General features: G+C 36.6%; 1 protein-coding gene across 1 annotated transcript in view; it reads right to left on the bottom strand.

Annotated features, from left to right (window-relative positions):
- Positions 1 to 1,005: 1,005 nt before the first annotated feature.
- MARK1 (microtubule affinity regulating kinase 1) overlaps positions 1,006 to 18,663 on the bottom strand; it is a 53,923-nt gene continuing 36,265 nt past the window's right edge. The window contains exons 11-19 of the mRNA XM_035320590.1: positions 17,141 to 17,240; positions 16,460 to 16,572; positions 15,153 to 15,327; positions 14,010 to 14,203; positions 11,418 to 11,518; positions 9,138 to 9,299; positions 8,080 to 8,334; positions 5,239 to 5,283; positions 1,006 to 3,136 (exon numbers count right to left, since the gene is read on the bottom strand). Coding sequence (XP_035176481.1) covers positions 2,782 to 3,136; positions 5,239 to 5,283; positions 8,080 to 8,334; positions 9,138 to 9,299; positions 11,418 to 11,518; positions 14,010 to 14,203; positions 15,153 to 15,327; positions 16,460 to 16,572; positions 17,141 to 17,240 — 1,500 coding nt within the window. The 3' untranslated portion in view covers positions 1,006 to 2,781. The remainder of the gene's footprint in view (positions 3,137 to 5,238; positions 5,284 to 8,079; positions 8,335 to 9,137; positions 9,300 to 11,417; positions 11,519 to 14,009; positions 14,204 to 15,152; positions 15,328 to 16,459; positions 16,573 to 17,140; positions 17,241 to 18,663) is intronic.

The raw sequence follows: 18,663 nt of genomic DNA on the forward strand, positions 1-18,663 counted from the left end.
GATTTTGGCATCTTACTCCTGCCAGTAACAGGACAAGCTGAATGACACGTCTGGGTGCAGCACAGCTAAAACTTCTGCACTCAGATTGTGCCCTTGCTGAGGCATTTTGTGGCAAAATCCTGCAGAGAACATAACTTGGCTCACAACCAAACTAATAACTTCCAACAAGGCACAAAAAAAAAAAGGATGGTATTTAATGGGATTTGGGAATCAGCACAATTTCATGCTGCTGGCAGTTACTGGCAATAATACTATTTGCAAAACTGTCCCTTTCCCATATAGAAATATCCAATTGGCAGTGGGATGCTGTAAGCGTTTCATGGGAGAGCAGAACTAAGATGTGTCCTCTTGAAGTGCTACCTGTAGTGTAAGGAACATCAATCCATCTCCTGTTACATGAAGCAATGAACACCAGTAACAATCTGCGGCCAAGTCAGCCCAGTGAAAACACAGCCTGTAAAGCAGGAAGCTGCTGTAAGCACTTAATCTACCGTCTCAGAGTATGACCTACATTTTTTTCACTGAACGTTCTGAAACGGCAAAGGGTTTTGTTTCATTACTAAGTTCAGACATGTTCTCTGATTCATTCCATGGTTATACCCTAGTGGTGTATTTTCCAAGGATAAATGGACATCCGCAGGTCAACTGAGCAGATACATAAACCCTTCCTGAGACCGACTTCTGATGAATTTTTGGAAAGGCTCCCAGACATCCCTTTCTAAGCAGTAGTAAGCCACTGACATTTTCAGGAGACTGCCGAAGCACAGAACTGAGGCAATGCTGACACTGAATTACCGTGGAGGGTAGGAAGTCTGAGCTCGGTTGGAAGCCCTGAGGCTCGGGCTCACCTCCTCCACCACGTTGGGCCCTAATACCATGGAGGGTAGGAAGTCTTCACACTAAAATGCTCACAGACATAATGCACACCTGCAATCAGAGACCTCTAGACTACGCTGGCCAACTATAGTAAATATTGCACTTTTATAAAGGGCCAACAACGAGTACTTTAGTATGAGAACTGTTCAAGTAAGTTTTAATAGAGTGCACCAGTGAATCAAGATGACTTGCATTGAATTTTGTTTCAATGAACATCAGATAAAAAAAAGGGGGGGCTACAGTTCTTTCTTTCCAAACATCACCCTTTTTCTAAGGCAACAATACACGTCCATTTCAGAACATAACTGTTACAGAGGAAAGCTACATCACAGTACAGTATGTAAAGTCCATCTCGGTCAAGAAGCCATTACTGAATGGCACACTTACTACACTTACAGCCTTCTAACTTAGGGTTACAGAGTTTACCACAGTTTTTTTTTAATTTTTATTTTTTAAAGTGACAATTTCTTAATGAACTTTCTATTCTTCACAAGAGTGTGCAGATGGGGCCCATATGTTGATATTACAGTAATTACGACATTAAATAACATTGCACAACCAACCTCTATGGTTAATTCAGTACAAAATAACAAGTATTAAAATGTACCAGTACTAGTGGTTTTACATAGTTTATAATCATTAATTATGAAGGAAAAAAATGTGTTTTTTTTTTTTTTTTTTTCTTTTCTGTAGGCAAATGCCTAATTACAAAGCTGCACATTACAGGCATAATGATGTGGAATAAATACAAGAAATCTGGTAAAATATTAAACACAAACAGGTTACATGGGAACAAACTGTACAACCACAAAAGCATAAATCAACAATTTATCATTATAAACAATGTATGTTTAGCTGTAAAATATTATGTGGAATTGCATGTACTCTTTGGGGGCACATATTCCAAAAGCCAAGCTAATTCCTGAGGTGGTATTATTAACTTATACAATTGGTCAACATTTCAGATTATCTTGTGCTATTAAACAGTCCCAATATTAATATAGTTCCATAAAATGGAATTTATAGTATTCTGAAGGCAGCAAACAAGTGATATTTTACACCATGATATTCAAATGAAATAATTACGGTTCTCCATTTTGGTGCTACATTTGTTAATGGGCCATGGGAGTAAGCACTGTAATTTGTAGACAGAACATCACTTACGCCTGGTTTCTGTTCCCCCATAGCTCTGAGCTGGCCCAAGGCAAACCAAAGTTTTTAAACTGTAAGTGCCAACACTGTAAACGTTTGTATTTTTCAACTAAACACTGTCCAATAACAAGGATAAGAGCCAAAGATAAGCAGGAACAGTCTTGTGTAGAACAAAAGCCGATTTATTCATCGACTTTGGTTCAAATCACGAACAATCTTTAAATAATTAAAAATGGTCATGCTACAGTTGTGAAAACTATTTTTGTGCATTTGACTCAGGACACAAGTTTGTTTTTTTTTTGTTTTCTTTTTTTTGTTGTTGTTTTCTTTTTAAAAAAACAAACGCATGATAAAGGTAAGACTTATAAAACCACCAAAAATGTAAATGATAGAGAAGAACTTTTCCAACTCAAAGCATCAAACATACATTTCTGTGCAGAAATCTAGACAACTATACAAGATCTGAATTTAAGCAGTCATCTTTTTATTATACAACTCTATGAACATAAAATGAACAGAATGCTCTATATACTTACCTGTACATGTGAACATAACTTCTTCAGCTACAGTTTTTTAATATAGGTCATACTGGATTTAACTTTACAATTCTGAATAACTATGTATAACCTTATTGCAATAAGGGCAATTTCTACATGGGGAGTTTCACAGGCCAATCACATTAGGCGTAACCAGTACATTCAAAGTGTAGATCATGTATGAATCTTCCCTGATCCCAGAAAATTTAGTTTCTCTTTACAGCTTAAGCTCGTTTGCTATCTTGGATGCAATGTTCTTAAATGCAATAGAAGTCCCAGATATTCTCTTGAAACGAACTCCATTGAGTGACAATCGTGGCAGTTTGCAGACCTCCATCTCCCACTGAACAAGGCTATCTTGTCGTGCATCACCATGAACGCAGAAGAGCAAAAACCTCTCTTTTTGTTCATAATCACAGTTATTAGCATCTAACACTTTCCGAATCTCTCTCATCATATCGTTCGGGTCCATAGAACTAGTGGTCTTCATACTCCACGTGAACCGCAAGGAACGTGGCTTCGAATCTTTGCTATCCTCCTTCTCCCTGTCTTTTGGCTCTCCAGAAACACTCCTGGAAGAAGTGACATACAGAACAGTCAAAAGTGAAAGCAGTACAGCCAAGAGAAAGAAGAGAAAAACAGTTCTTGAACAGGGGTTTCTAAGCTGCAACTGACACACCACCACACTAGTCACATGCAAGCTAATCCAAAGCATTAAATGGGCACTACTGGAAGAGTTGTGCACCATCCCCTGCACTCAAGTGCAATTTGGCACAGCACTGGAAGCTGCTGCCAGCACTGGTTCAGCTACCAGTGGGGGCACGCGAGCAAATGGCGCACACACAAGTTTGGAAACCCCTGCTCTAAAGCATTCTGATGACAACATATGTAATGATAATTGCAGACAAACGTTACTCCATACTGCTCCAAAGAAAGTGGAATCTATGTAAAGCATGACTGAAGTTCTGCTGATTTCATGATCTGCAGCATGCCATACACCAACAAAACTGAAGTTGAGGGACACAATCCCAAGGCATAAATCATACTGTAAAAGCAGCAGAGGAAATAACCCCACCCTGCGATTCACAAGTCTTTACTTAATTCCCCCTCACCTTTTTTCACTCTTCCCCTGTTCTCATCTGTCTGTTTTTGACCTCTCTCTGGTTCAGAGACCTTATCATGATATGCTTTATTTCAACTGATGAAGCAGAATTTTGTGCTTCACCACAAGCACACCTTGCTTGTCAACCACTGAAATACCCAGCCAACATCTTCCCCTCCCCCCCCCGAAGAAACAGTGGCATGTAGACACAAAGTTTTTTAGCTGGTAAAATGACTTGGACAAAATTCCAAGTAACTAACTTCCAGTAAGTGTTCTTGCAATAACACTCCTTACCATTGTAAAAAGCATTTTGAGAATCAGCACTAATTATTTTAGAGTTTCAAGTCATTCCACAGCCAACTATTTCTGTTCTTGTCCCAGGTATTTCAGATGCCTGATGCCTCCCCATCCATCACTGGGGAAAGTGAGGGGGGAAAGGTGCTGCTCTCATTTTGTCTATAAGCTGTTGCTATTCAGAGAGGAGCCAAAATAACCATTTTAAATTTAACTTTCATTGTGAACCCCTAAAAACCACATCAACACTACGGGATAGAGCATGATAGGGATAGGATATCAAACAACTTTTAGCCCAAAACAGACAATGTAGGATGACAAAAAGTAGAGGAAGCTAGAGAATGAAAGCAAGAGCTGAAAGCAACTTCACACTTAATTTCATTTCAACATTTGATTCATCTCTTTCCCCTCTCCATGTCAAGACTATACGGTTAGTAGAATTTAATGTAGGTAAAACATGCTGTGCATTAAATAATGTATCCCATTAATAATTTTTTATTTTTTTAAAATAAAGTTTTACTGTCTCTGTTTTGAAAATTAAGTCAACAACTCTGCGTACTTGACCAGTTTAGAATGCAAACTGCAATGCCTGTTCTTCAGATAGCATAAAAAGAAGAAGTTACGCACTATGCTAAGCACACCAAAAATGCAGAATAAAATGCTGAAAGATGGCAAAGGAGCAGATATATTGGAAAATGAGCATGTGAAGGAATCACCTACAGATCTGTGTTAGGCAGTTGCCATACGAATTCAATATTTAGCAATCACCACCCTTTTTTTGTCTGAATGTCACTTATTTTCTCAGTGCAAAGTGGCATTCATTTCTCAGGCACTGTATGATGTTTACTTCTGGCAACCAGCAGCTTTAGTAATAAACAAAATATGTAACTACAGTAAAAATGTAATATATACATATATACAAACACACACACAAATTATACTATGTTTTCTACTGAAACCAAAAGTAAACACCATGAAATATTTATAAGCCAAAGCATGATTTTAAGTGTCTAAATAATTAGTTTACTCCTACAGGGGGCATTATTATTCAAAGGAATATACTTAAATTAAGTTTAATATTAAAGTACTTTGGAAAAAAGCAAGAATGATGAGTAAAGGACCTCACCAAGACCCCCTCCCGCCCCAATCCATAACATTTTTAAAATGCAGATTACGTGAGTACTATTCTATTTTACATCCTGATTTAAAATCTTTAAGAAATCACTTAAAGCTTGATGCAAAAGATCTAGGAGCGAAGTATTAATAGTGGCTCCTCACCTTGAGGTGTCAGTTCTGCCACTGGCTTCGCCTTCACTTGGATCCCTCAAAACAAAGTTAAGGTTGAGATTCAATGATAAAGGTGAAAAATAAAAAGTTAAGAATAACCTACATCTAGTACAATGTTAAATAGCTACTGAACAAAAAAAGATCAGCATAATAATGTCAAGCCTAATACTGTTTAATAGTATTTTTTCACAGCTGTAATTTTAATTTCCCTTTACGATACCTTCACCTCTTTCAGCTCTGACATGTAATAGTTAAGATTTTAATTTTCTTTATTTTTAAACTTGTGGTAAAATTAACACGTTGTTCTCAACCTACTGCAGACAGAGCAATTGCCACATGTAAGTCCAGCAAGCACGGAACAGCAGTCAGCCAGGGTGGTCCAGGGGGGCTCCGCTCTGTACCCTTTTGAGCCAGGCTTTTCAGTCCTGAAAGCACTTAGGTGCATGCCCACGCTTAAATAGACTCACATCATTAAAGATAAGGCATGCCTAAGAGTTTGCAAGACCAAATGTTTGGGGCCCAGTTCAGAAAGGTTACTTCAACGTCTGCTCAACTTTAAGCACATCAGCTGTTATACTGACTTCAGTAGGATTACTGGTGAGCTGTCAGTTAAACATATCTTTTCCATCTTGTTGAATTACAGGTTGTACTTTATAAAGGAACTAGTTTGTATTATGCCTTTTAGTCTGGAGCAGCTTGAAAAACATTCACAGACTACAAGCAACCTAGGTACGCTTCTAATGCAGCAGTGCAAACATTTTGAGAACACAATTATAATTAGCTAATTAATTTAACTTCAAAACAGATACCTTAGGAACTAACATTAGAGAAGTATAATTTGTTATAAAACACTGATACAAAATATTTCAATACCCTATACATTAAACATCCCCATTATGCATTTATTTTACATACTTACCAGAAAACACATTTTCCTTTTTCAAAAAATAAAGTAAAACAATCTTTCATGACAACTTCTAATCAAAATATGCTTTAAAGTGTTATTTCCTAAACAGTACAGAAGTTAAAGGCATGCAAGTTATGCGATGCCAACTGAAAGAACAGAAAACCTCCATCTATGTAATCCCAGCCATTTTAAGTCTCAAACAGCAAATTTAAAAACAAAGCAAAATACCGAAGCCTTCACTATAAGCAAACATATTTGTCATTTGACATTTTTAGCAGTATAAAGCACACCAGTAAATTGCATAAAGAGTTCCTATAGAATAGATTGTTTCAATCAAAAGACAACACAATTTATAATACCCTAATTTTATGCTTATTTTAAATATGCAGTTTACAATAATATTGTAATGTTGCAGTTTAACCTAATGACTGTGTTAATCCTTCCATCCTTCTTCTAAAACAAATTCAAGATACTGTTCTTTGTAAGAAAGCAATGAGCTCTAACACAAAAAACAGCCTCTGCTCATGAAACTGATGAGTTACTTATCAGAAAATACCTTTCTTCACGTTTGGAAATTTACAACTGACAACACAGTTAAGTAACTTTACTGTATCTTTCATAGAGAGAACAGACTCCCTCCCCCCAACTATGTGAGTGCTGGAGATACCAACAGTGGAGAATCATAGTTCTGTATCTTCAGGTTTCTGAAACAAGAAAATTATTCACTTACTTATTCACTTACTTTTTTTTGGGGGGGGAGAGGGGGAGGGGTCATCATTGGAGGCATAACTTAAGACATAATTGACATTATTTCTGCAGACCAGGTTAAGTTACTTTTACAAGGAACATGTCTGCATTCCTAGCTTTTGCTCTTTTTTTTTTTTCCCTTCTAACATCACCTTAAGCAATTCATGTTCTTGTACGTATGAATTTGCAACTACAAGCTTAAACTAGCTTTGAATTTATCCTTCTTTTATGCACAAACTAGAGGATTCAGTACATAACAGTATGATTCTGCAAAGAAAATAGATGTTTCCAAAACATAACTCTGTTGCAAAACTGACAGTAGAGCAATAAGGACACATCCATGAATAGGCTTAAGAATTATAGGTAAATTGCTGTCAGAGGAAAACTGAAAATTAAATCTTCATTTGGGAAAGCTATTATGACTGCTAAGTAAACAGTCACTTGAAATCAAACAGTGTATTTAAAAATCTTCCCCAGCACCTCTCCTCACGGTATTATTACTGTCAGCATCATCACAGGAATGAACGTGGTTCCAGGAACCTCCACTGCATGTGTCCTTTATCTTCTTTCAGAATCCTGAACTTAGTTTTGAAGACTTCTTATTGTATCACAATAACATGATGAGAGGCTGCATGATACTGAAATATTAGTATTTCCAGATATCCAGATTTCTGCCCAGTTCTAAGCTTCTCATTTATTCACAGAAATGTAATTCCCTGAAATAATTTGTAAACACTAAATCCCTCTAAGCACAGCAATAAATTCATTACAAATACAGCCCTTGCAGCAAACTGCACCCAGACCCACTAGTTAATCATTAAGAAGTAAAATATCATTAACATTAATGACTCATTAAGTCGCTGCTTTCAGTATTTAAGTTCATTTCATTTTAACTTAAAAGTAGCATCTTTATCTATAAAGCATGACGAAAAACACATTTGAGAAGCATTCTCTTGCTCTTTTAATATAAAGGAACAGGAGAATAGCTGGTCAAACGTGAATGGTTACTGTAGACACAGAAGTACAAGGCAGGTTCTGGAAGGAACACAAAACAAGCAGTATTCTGACTAAATTTACATTTAATTCAGACTGTTAAACTGGAAATTCTCAATGACTTTGCAAATATGGCCCTAGTTATAGGCTGGGCACTTTTTTTTCTTAGAAATCGAGGTACTAACCTGCGAACAAACTTGGAAGTTATCTTGCTTATTATACCAGTTGATGTCCCTCTTCTAGCATGTGCAAAAGCACCGGTTTCATGTGATGGTGAGGCAGGTGGTCCATTGTAAGTGGCATTACGCCGCTCCCTTAGCTGCTCACCATGGAAAGTGCTTCGACTTGAACTCCCCCGAGGAAAGCGGGTTCGGTCTGGAGTAGTAGTGCTAATACTATGAGCAGACGGGGAAGCAGCAGGCACTCTTTGAGTTGCACTGCTGGGAAAACAGAAGCATAAATAAAGAGAAAGACTATGCTAGAAACCCTCCTACATGACAACCATTTCTCAAAGATAGGAAAAAAAACTGCTCTCAATCTTTTCCCCCTTTTTTTTCAAAACTGAATCCGCTATTGATTAAGATTCATGCTTGGAAACAAATCAAGAAAGATTTTCAGTGTAGAATCCACCTTTCTCATGTACTAAGAGCAATTAGAAAAGTATACACAAGTAATAGGACAAAGGAGAAACATAAAAGAGTCTTTAGTGAGATTTGAAACTGTTTCCCAGCCCTCTTCCTGAAAAACATATTAATCAAAACCCTTAACATACAAGTATTCCAAAAACCTCAATGTTTCTGAAGTAGTAACCAGCTGGCACAAATAAATTTTTAAAGCTATTTGGGCAGTTAATAGTAAGAGCAGCTACATTACTAAGCTTATTTCTATCTGAAAGCACTGTAATCTCTGAAACAAAATGGTTAACATTTCAGTATTTCACATGAATTTACAGTGGTCTATGTTGTATGGTCCTGTCTAAATTAGTTAAATTTAAAACTAGAAAAGTTTTCCAGAAGCTTCCAGAGGGAGGCAGTCAAGGAACTTCTTTAAATGTACACAAACAGCGTGATGATCAAAATCAGTTTTAAATCATCTGTAACACACCATATTACTTGAGAAAGCTACTGTTTTGAAACAGAATGCAACGCGGCAGGTTTAAATTGATTACAAACATATTGGGAGTATATAATGAACTGAGGAACACTTTTTTTTTTAAGCATTAAAAAAAATAACAATCAGTTACCTTGGCCGGTAAGCTTCAGTGCCATCTTTGATGGTTGGCAGTGTAACTTTTATAGGATGACCAGAGGCAGACATAGACTTTTGATGTCGAGGCCGTGTTGATACAGCTGAAGCTACTGCAGAGCCTGCAGAAGATGTGCTACTTGCAGACATTTCTGTTAGACTTTTATCACAGCAGCAAGGCAGGAGGGCAAGACAAACAAAAGGGGAAAAGAACAGTTAGAGTAAAACCCTACGGGAAGTTATTAGTCATTTTTTCTTTTAAAACATAGCAAGTGCTGTTTAAGTAATCACAAGACAAAGTGACTAGGCTGCCTCCTTCAGCTGTAGTAAAGAATATGGAATCATGAGTAAAACCATTGTTTACAAATGTTTGTCACTATTGTATAGAAGAAAGTGTAAATCAAGCTGCCATATATGTTAAATTGGGCCTTTTCATTCCTCCTGCAATTAAAGTTTTACACAGATGCTATTTGAAGTGATGAAGAAAGACTATGCCAGCTACATGGAAATAGTCAAAAAATACTGAAAAATAAAATGCAAAAGACTTAAACAGAATCTCTTTTGCCAAGTGAATACTCTTATTTTCAGTTAAAACTCAAATACCTAAAACTCAAAGCATTTTTTACTTGGAACTGCTGTCACATTGTCGCTTGGTTCTTTAAAACCCCCAATCACTTCCAAGTTGTGCTTTTGCTCTGGACTTTTGCATGGCGCATTAAGGGAAAGGTGGCTCCATGAGAAAGCCCTGACCTACGGAAGAAATCAACTCGCAGCAACCCGCAGCAACTACCCAGCTGCCATGAAAGCAACTCTGAATTATGCCCCCTCCCCCCCAAACTTGTTTACCAAAAAGTTGCAAATTCTCAGTTTTCTGCCAGTGGTTAAAATATCCTCAGGAGAGGAAGAAGTTCCCCTTAATTCTGATTAAGTTCTCCAAAATGTCTTTAGCCATTAAACAAAGGCATTACATCTATATGGAGCAATTAAAACATAGGTAGCCTCCCATCCATATTTTTATCACTTTGCTTTCTGTCATGGTAACACACCCTGGAAAGCTATGCCTTTGAAATTATGCGTTCCATAAAGTTTGGTACTACATTTCTCAAGCAACACAAAAATGTAGTATTTCTGAAAGACATCTTCAATACCTTGGAGAGTATCAATATGCCACGAAATGCCTCTGACGATGACAGCACTGGAATTTGAAAAACCCTCTGGTGATCAGTACCAGGGCTGATATCCTGGCTATCTTCCAAGAGGTGAAAACCCTACAGACAAATGATAACTAGAACCCCCAAACCTACCTTTAAATAAGTATTGTAAGTGAAATAAAATTTTAAAAAGCTGTAAAAGCTCACTCGGGAGCTTACTGAGACAAGATTTAAGAGTATGCTCTTTTAAATCCCCATGAAGAAAGCAGCATTGCCCCCTGGGGCTGCAGAGTCCCTCAGGCACAGAAAGGCTCTTCCCAAGTCTCGCAGAGCAGTGCCTGCAGCTGCCTTCCACAGAGAACAAAACAGGCTACTCTGCTTCAAGCAAAATATTCACCTTCTGCATCAGCTCTTTCCCCCCAGCCACTGCTAGTCTGAGCTGAACCTTTCAAGATAACAATTCCTTCCATCAGTATTTTTATTTCTGCTTTGCCTAAGTGGCAAGGAAAGGATGAAAGTGGCAGAACTATTGTGTTATGAATTTTTAAAAACAAAGTCAAATGACTTCAGCCAAACTACAGCTTTGCCTCCATAAACATAAGTGAAATCACATTAATAATGTATTAGCAACAACAGTCCCAAAGCTAAGCCATGTCTATAGCAAAGAAGTAAAGGCTTCAGATTCAGACTAATCCGATGATGGCACAAGATGTTTAGCTACACCAAACAACTCAAATGAAAATTCTTCTTTGTTTTTAAAAAAGAACTGAGCATATTCATTCCGCTAATGAAAAGAACAACAAAAAAAAATTGAAAAGCACTGTAGTCTTTTTTAAAAAGATCTTTAAAAAACAAACAAAAAAAAAAGAAAAAAAAAAAAAACATTTTTTGAGCAATTATACAGGGAACTGAAAGAGGATCCAAAAAAAACAAGACAAAGGTAGGCCTATGCTTACAGTTTTAAATTTCATCACAAATCTAGAAACTGTGGTGAAAGCGAAGACAAAAACAGAGTAAACTTTGTATTTTACTCCATGCTTCACACTGGTATTGATTTATTGTATAATCTACTTCTATGCCTTAGTCTGCATATCCCAATTAATAATGCAAGAAAAGTTGAGGAATACCTGTTGTCCTTCCCATTCTGTATTGCAGAATAGCGATCTGAAGAACGTTCACAAACGTAAGTGTTCCTTCTTGTCATTCCACTGCCAGAAAATACATTGTTCTAGAAGAAAATTAAGACCAAAATTATATTAAATACTTTGTTGTCTTCTATTATGTATTATGTTAAAAAACAAAAACAACAAGCCCGAGCCTCAGAAATTAAAACAGAATTTCAGCCACCCCTAATGCTTTCAAATGCACTAATCCGTCAACACAGATCAGTTGCATCATCAGGTATTCCTCCCCACCCTATACTTCATTCACCATCTCCTTACTATGCCATTGAAAGAACACTAAGAGAAAGCATAGTGAAACAAATGTCAACACAATGAAGTTTCTCTGAGTATTACTATCAAATTTCCACATATTGCACTGCTGAATTATTTCACTCTGCAATCAAGAGCTGAAGCAACTAACTGAAATCCCTGAGAACACGTGCATCTGGCTCGTTTCAAGGCTTTTCTGTGCAAATTAAGTTGCTAACTAGAGTTTCGGTCTTATGGTTTGTTGTTACTCAGTCAAAAGGGTTTTCAAGAGAAAAATGAAAATATTATTAATCTGTGTCAGTCAACCCTGAAATTATCATGCCGAACACAGAGGAATTTGACTGTAAGAATTTACATAACGTGGTAAACGTGTCTTGTAGTAATGAACAGTGATGGGACCTTCTCTCTTTCCACTACTAATTTTAGTTTGTGTGCATTTCATAAAAGACCTGCAAACATTCTCCTCCTCTTCCTGTTAAGCACAAAATAGCTGCTGAAGACTCACGTGATTTCAAAATACACTGAACTCCAGTATGGCAGAACATCACAAACTGCAAGACCTACTGTGGATTTATGACGCCCTCATCAACAGCTTTTCTGCTTTAGTATCTTTCCACAGAGACTCTTGAATAAACTGTTCCAAAGCCATTTCACAAGGAAAATTAACAAATGCAATAAATATTTTTGAAATTGAAGTCAGACTAATATGACTGAAGGCGATATGTTGAGAAAGCTTGCCTTCCCTATACTATACTACCCTCAAAGCTGTGCAAAAAAGAGTTTATGAATTTTCCACGTTGTAATAGCTATATGTTAACTTTATGCGTTTTTCAGAGAATAAAATTACTTTTCTGTGTAAGCTGCTCAACCATAACTACCATTGCCATATCAAACACCGCTATTCCTTAATCTTGCCCATCATAAAGCTTAGCACAAAGCCCTCAAAATAGTAATAGATGTAAAATATACTGATAGAAACTTCAGTGTTTGTAAGAAAATCAATTTCTCAATCCTCATAGCAAAGATATTCTATTTAACCAGATCTCACAAAGGAGAGAAATGCTTTTGACATACCAATTTACAACATACATGACTCATCAGCTTTGGGGCAACATAGTTTTGGGAAAGTTCAGATATGAAATCTAAACTTAGAAGATGCAAAATTTCTGCGCACAATCTATGCAGCCTTAATTTCAAAGGCTCTGTGCAGGAAAAAAAATATTAAAAAAATTGAAAAAATTTAAAGCATCTCTGTATGCACTGAGTACAAAGCCTGCAGAACTTTAAGAGTTAAATGAACTTCAGTATTTATTTTGTTTAAAGAGAATCTTAGTAGGAGTGTGTATGATCTTCACAGAATATCCAAGATAGAAGACAGCAAGTACAATCCAAAGGACAATGAGAATTCCTGCTTCCTGTCTACTGTACTAAAAGGTGGCCAAAACTTGTTGTATTTAGTAGAACTTGTCTCAAATAGCAAAAACTGTACTTCAACCTTACTTAACATTACAGCCTGTGCATACTTTTTTTTCTTTAAAACATGAACTGCTGCTCCACGGGATGGGGGTTAGGGAAAGGTTCTGCACCCAGAGGGTGGTTGGGCACTGGAACAGGCTCCCCAGAGAAGTGGCACCAAACCTGCTGGAGTTCAAGAAGTGTTTGGACAATGTTTTCATATATTTGGCTTAATTTAGTCCTGTGGTAGTCCTGTGTGGAGCCAGATGTTGGATGTGATGATCCTTCTGGGTCCCTTCTATCTTGGGATATTCTATGATTCTATGACATCAACAGGTACACAGATGAAGGAACAAATGCGTTGTTCCCCCTCACCTCATCCCATTTCTGAGGTCCAAAATAAAGTGGTTTCAGAAAGACAAACAGGCATATTATTACAAAAGATCATTCAGATGAAATCTCAAATTCAGAAAGTCCCTTGACTTCCTTATGGATAACACAAGCACTAGAAACCAGGGACACTAAACATCGGCTCTGATCTTACATTATTTTCCTAAAAATTCACTGTTTGTCTTGACAGACCTTCATTTTACCCAAATCCAGACGTTCTCATGCTTACTGTTATGTTAGTGTTAGAAAAAGTTGCCGGGGGGGAAGGGAAAGGTTTATTTTAAAACACATTCACTGTAGCCTACTTCTGTCTGCCAGAAGTTACCAGAAATAGGCTTAGTAGCTTATTCAGTAACCATTATGTCTATAGTAACATTATGCTGCAGATTCTGTTTAAATAGAGAAAAATAAATACAACAAACCAAACGCGCACACACTCACACTGGGAACTGTGGTTGATTTCTTTCTTTCTGGACCTACAAGTGGACTTGCAGCCATCTCTCCTTTGGATCCCACTGTAGTGCTGCTAAGTTTGCGTGACACATCTTTGTCCCAGTCTTCTTTCTGTTCGCTTTCCACACTGTTTGCCTGAGCCCTTTTTGTGTATGACACAGCAGGAGGAATTGACGGACCAACTGCCAAAGAAAAACAATATTAATAATACCTAAAAATAATCTCTTACCCAAAATAGCTTTTTTTTTTTTTTTTTTGATTCAGGGGATTATATTTAGACTATCTGAACAACCATGACTGCTAACTCAGAACATATGCCAACCTATTAAACTGAGCTTTGACAGTCTAAGTTCTTTTTATCCACTCTCTCTACTGATGTGCAGTTCAGAATTAGTTCACATTCCATATCAATATGTAAAACTTAGAATAGAGTTTTAATTCTCAACCTTAAACCAATGCAATTTCTGCAATATTATTTTAAAAGAGAAATCAGAGGTAACTTCTATATATTGTATTAGTACTTTCACATCAACTGATGATCTCTTCCACAATATCGGTTACTTTTTTTCTCATTTTTTTTTTTTTAAATGCCACAATAACACAGAGGGAAAATACTGGAAAAAAACAGAACAATATAAATTAGGCAGAGAGAAGGGCCAAAAAATTTTAAAATGTTTCTAGTATCTGACAGTTCTCTCTATGAGAAAGAAATCTTTCGTTTAATGTTTTATATATAATGCACTCATTTTTGATGTAACCACTTTCATCTGAAAATGTTTCCTGAACACTTGGTCAAATTGTTGTCTTTGGGTAACAAACAATTTGGCTCCAACTCCAAATGTACTGCTGAACATAGTGGTTTTCAAGTTTAAGTTTGTTCAGATCAATATTTTGCCACTACCTACTAAACAGGAAACATCCTCAAGCTCTTATTTAGTGAGTCAACCGAGTAACAAATCCAAAAAGTTTATGGATTAAACTACATTGACCTAGATTTACCATAGAAACGTTCACACAGATAAAAGCATCACAGCGGAGCATGACAAGAACACAACAAATGCACAGAGTGGTGGACCTGCCAGGTTCACAAAACACTGCACATTCAGACTTAAATTGTGTATGTTACTTTACTTGTTGGAATGTCATCCCCACCATGATCACTGAACCGCCGTTGTTTCTGATTAGTCGATATACTCCGTTGGACCTTCAAGTGAGCAGGAGACTGCACAGAACTGTTGTTGAGGTCACTGCTAGGACGAGACCTTTGACCCAAGTTGCTGCTGGAGAGGGAATCACCTCCTTCAAACTACAACAAAAACATTTTTCCAAAGCATAAACAGAATTCATCGTTACCAGTACTTTTACAGCATAATAAGGTGAAGAGTTCCAATCACAAAGGCTATCTTTTAAATTTAAAATTGTATTTGAAGTCCAGTTTTCTTCAAGACGAATTTTATCACTTCAGTGTTTCATGTATTTTCGAAAACATATCTAAAGCTAAGTTAATAAATGGTCAAAATAAAATTAGAACAATCTTGACAGTAGCAAAAATTGCATCATTTTAAAACTTAAAAAGCCAAAAGTATTGCTCCCTCCTGTCCCCACCTCCTTTTTTTTTTTAATAAGTTTAAGGAGAGTTTGTAGGACTGAGTCACAGCATCTAAAAAAAAAGACGCTATTATTGATTCAGGGATTCTTTACAGCCTTTGAGATGTCTTTACGTAACTCAGCTGTAACTCAGCTGCTGGTTTGATGATACCTAAGAAGCATAAATTGTAAGAGCAGTGGAAAAGAAATCTCCTCTTCCACGCAGTTAAAGTCAAAATCATTTTAGACCTATTCTCCCCATGCTCTGCCATCACAAGGGAATTCCGGTTCACAGATGTTGTGGGAAAAATGTACTCATATCAGAACTACACTATCTTAGAAATGAAGAAAGGTCAACGAAGCAGCAGGAAAAAAAAATACTTCAAAAAAGGAATTATATACTGTTGCAATATATATATATTAATAAATAAGTGAGAAAGCATGAGTACATTTCTGAGAAAAACGTATGTCACAGCTTGGAAAAATAAGCGATTTAGTCATATTCTTAACTATTTCAGATTTTAACTGTAAACTGTGACATAACAGAAAGTCTCGACACTTAAAAGTCACACCACTCCAGATTAACAGCTAGCTTTCTTAAAAAGCAGTTCAACATCTTTACAAGCAAATGCCAAGATACTATATTCAGACTATTCCTTCATACGGGAACTAACTAGATAGCCAAGAAGAGATTAAAAGCAAGGTAAACACATTACTAAAGGTAACAATTCCAAATTACTATTTTTATTTAGATTTTTCCACAACAGTTGATGAAATCATTGACAATCAGAATATTCAAACCAGACAGATTTTAAGGCCAAGAGAGAAGATGCAAACTAGGTAGCACTTACTTCAGGTGGTTTTCTACCCAGCAGCAAGTAAGTAGCCATGACTTCATCGTACTTTTGGTTTACTAAAGATTCATGGATTTCTTCTCTTGAAAAACCCATAGTGACCATAATGTCTAGAAATAGAGAGTTAGGGACAGTAGCAGAATTAAGCATTTGGGTTACTGACAGTTTTAAGAACATTAAAAATAAACAAACAAAGAAGTCAACAAACAATTACATAAAAGGTAACTAAAATTCAAGTCATTGAGCATCTTTGCTGTGCAAAATCAAAAAGGCTACAACTCCCTGCCTTTTTTTTGCTGCTTCTTGAAAAAACTCAACATTGTTAAATGTAATTCAACAAATAAAGCACTGGCAAATAGAAACCATGACAGCTATAGTGCCAAAGTATCTTTCTCTGACCATGGCAGATAATTGTTGCCTTCATAACAAAGCCTGTTTCCTTTTGCCTTTTGAATTCTATAATCTTATTTGTTCTTATCTGTGCCTGTAGATTTGTGTAAACTCTGTCACAAGAATAGCTATGAGGAAGGTATTGTAATAAAGTTTCTCATTTAAATAAAAACAACATTTTACTTGTACGATTAGCATCTATCTGAAATTCTGTATAAGAGTTTAGCTTGACTTACAAGATTGAATTGCCTATGTAAGTCATGCCTAACATCCTCGTAGAAGTCTTACCTATTCTCTTGGTGTCATTAAAGTCTGGTTCAGGCTCAGTATATGGCTTTAATTCTTCTTCTTCATGGCCAACATTCATCCACCGATCCTTCATAATTTGCTAAGTAAAGAAATATGCATTAGTTCAATATGCTATTTACTGTACCCAATTAAATCTGTGCTAGCTGATGGGAAATAACTTGAAATTCATAATAATTTGAATGTTGCTCTTTCCCTCCCACCTTTTCCCCCTTAACATCTTACAGTTTTCTCCTTTGATCTTTCACATTCTTTTTTTCCCCATTAATTCATTCCCTATACTGTTTGTTTACCATTTACAACAGAAGCAACCAGCTGAAACATCAGAAAAACTATGAGAAGCCTGCACTTCCAACAAACAGAAGTTTTTCATTTTGTTCCTTTCACTTCCATTGGTCTCTTAATCTTATCTAGTTTAGGGACTGACACATTTATGCCCTAATCTTGGTTTAAGGTCTCTGGATGTTACTGCAATACAAACTGTATCACAATAAATAATTTCTTCAAGTAATAAAGTGAGATTTTGAGATTTTAGAAACTAAGCAATATTTCAGAAGCGAGCCTACGCTTCCCAGAGTCATTCATTTCAAGACCTTGGTCCCAACTGGTTGTGTTTTTCTTATGCATCTTCTCACTGCACTTGAATTAAAGACTTTCACAGTCCAGCCTGAGGGGAAAATGCCTCTTAACTCTCTCTATGCCATGCAGATATTTACTTTAAAAATTTCTCCTGCATTCCTTGGAAAATTTCCTACTATGGCCTGGACCTTTCATATGCCTGCAACATTGAGCAGCTGGAACGCTTAACCTCCACTACAATTTCTCCTTAAGGACATATTCTTTTTTTTTTTTTAAAAAAAAAAAAGCTAAAAACAATTTTCCTCCTATAGCAACAGGCATACATGCCTCTTCAGGGACGGATGCTAATATCACTCAACAGACTGACAGAAGAGAGAAACAAGTGCCAACAAGTCAAGTTTCCCACAGGCTCCAAATATGCCTTGCAAACACCAAATTAAGTTATCTCTCACAAAGAGCAAAAGACTCAATTTTCCACTGATATAACCAAATTCTTTGTATGCAGTGCTGCTGCCAAATTACAGACCCAAATAGCTGTATCCTTACAAGTACAATATAAAACTTTGTACTGGAGCCAGTTAGCATTTTGCTGACAAAAAGACAAAGATTTGTTCAAAGTTCTGCCACAGAACTGATTTGGGGGCTTTTGAGTGGCTAGAGGGAAGGGACTGTGAATGTTTATTGCTATATTGCAGTTCTGGTACATATATCACGAACTTACTTGACAATAGATTCTGGTTATTTATTTGTAGCCTTGTGGCAACATGATAGACTCCCAGAATAATACTACACAATCTGCAGTTTTTATTTGTTTTTAAATACTGTTAATTAAATCTAGAGTGAAGCACAACGGGATTTTTGTACGACAAATCACACTGCTCAAGTCCTACTTCCTTTTCTTCATCCTTCTTGAGTAGGCAAACCCA

The sequence above is a fragment of the Oxyura jamaicensis genome, chromosome 3 (genome assembly GCF_011077185.1).
Source record: "Oxyura jamaicensis isolate SHBP4307 breed ruddy duck chromosome 3, BPBGC_Ojam_1.0, whole genome shotgun sequence".
Classification (NCBI taxonomy): Eukaryota; Metazoa; Chordata; class Aves; order Anseriformes; family Anatidae; genus Oxyura; species Oxyura jamaicensis.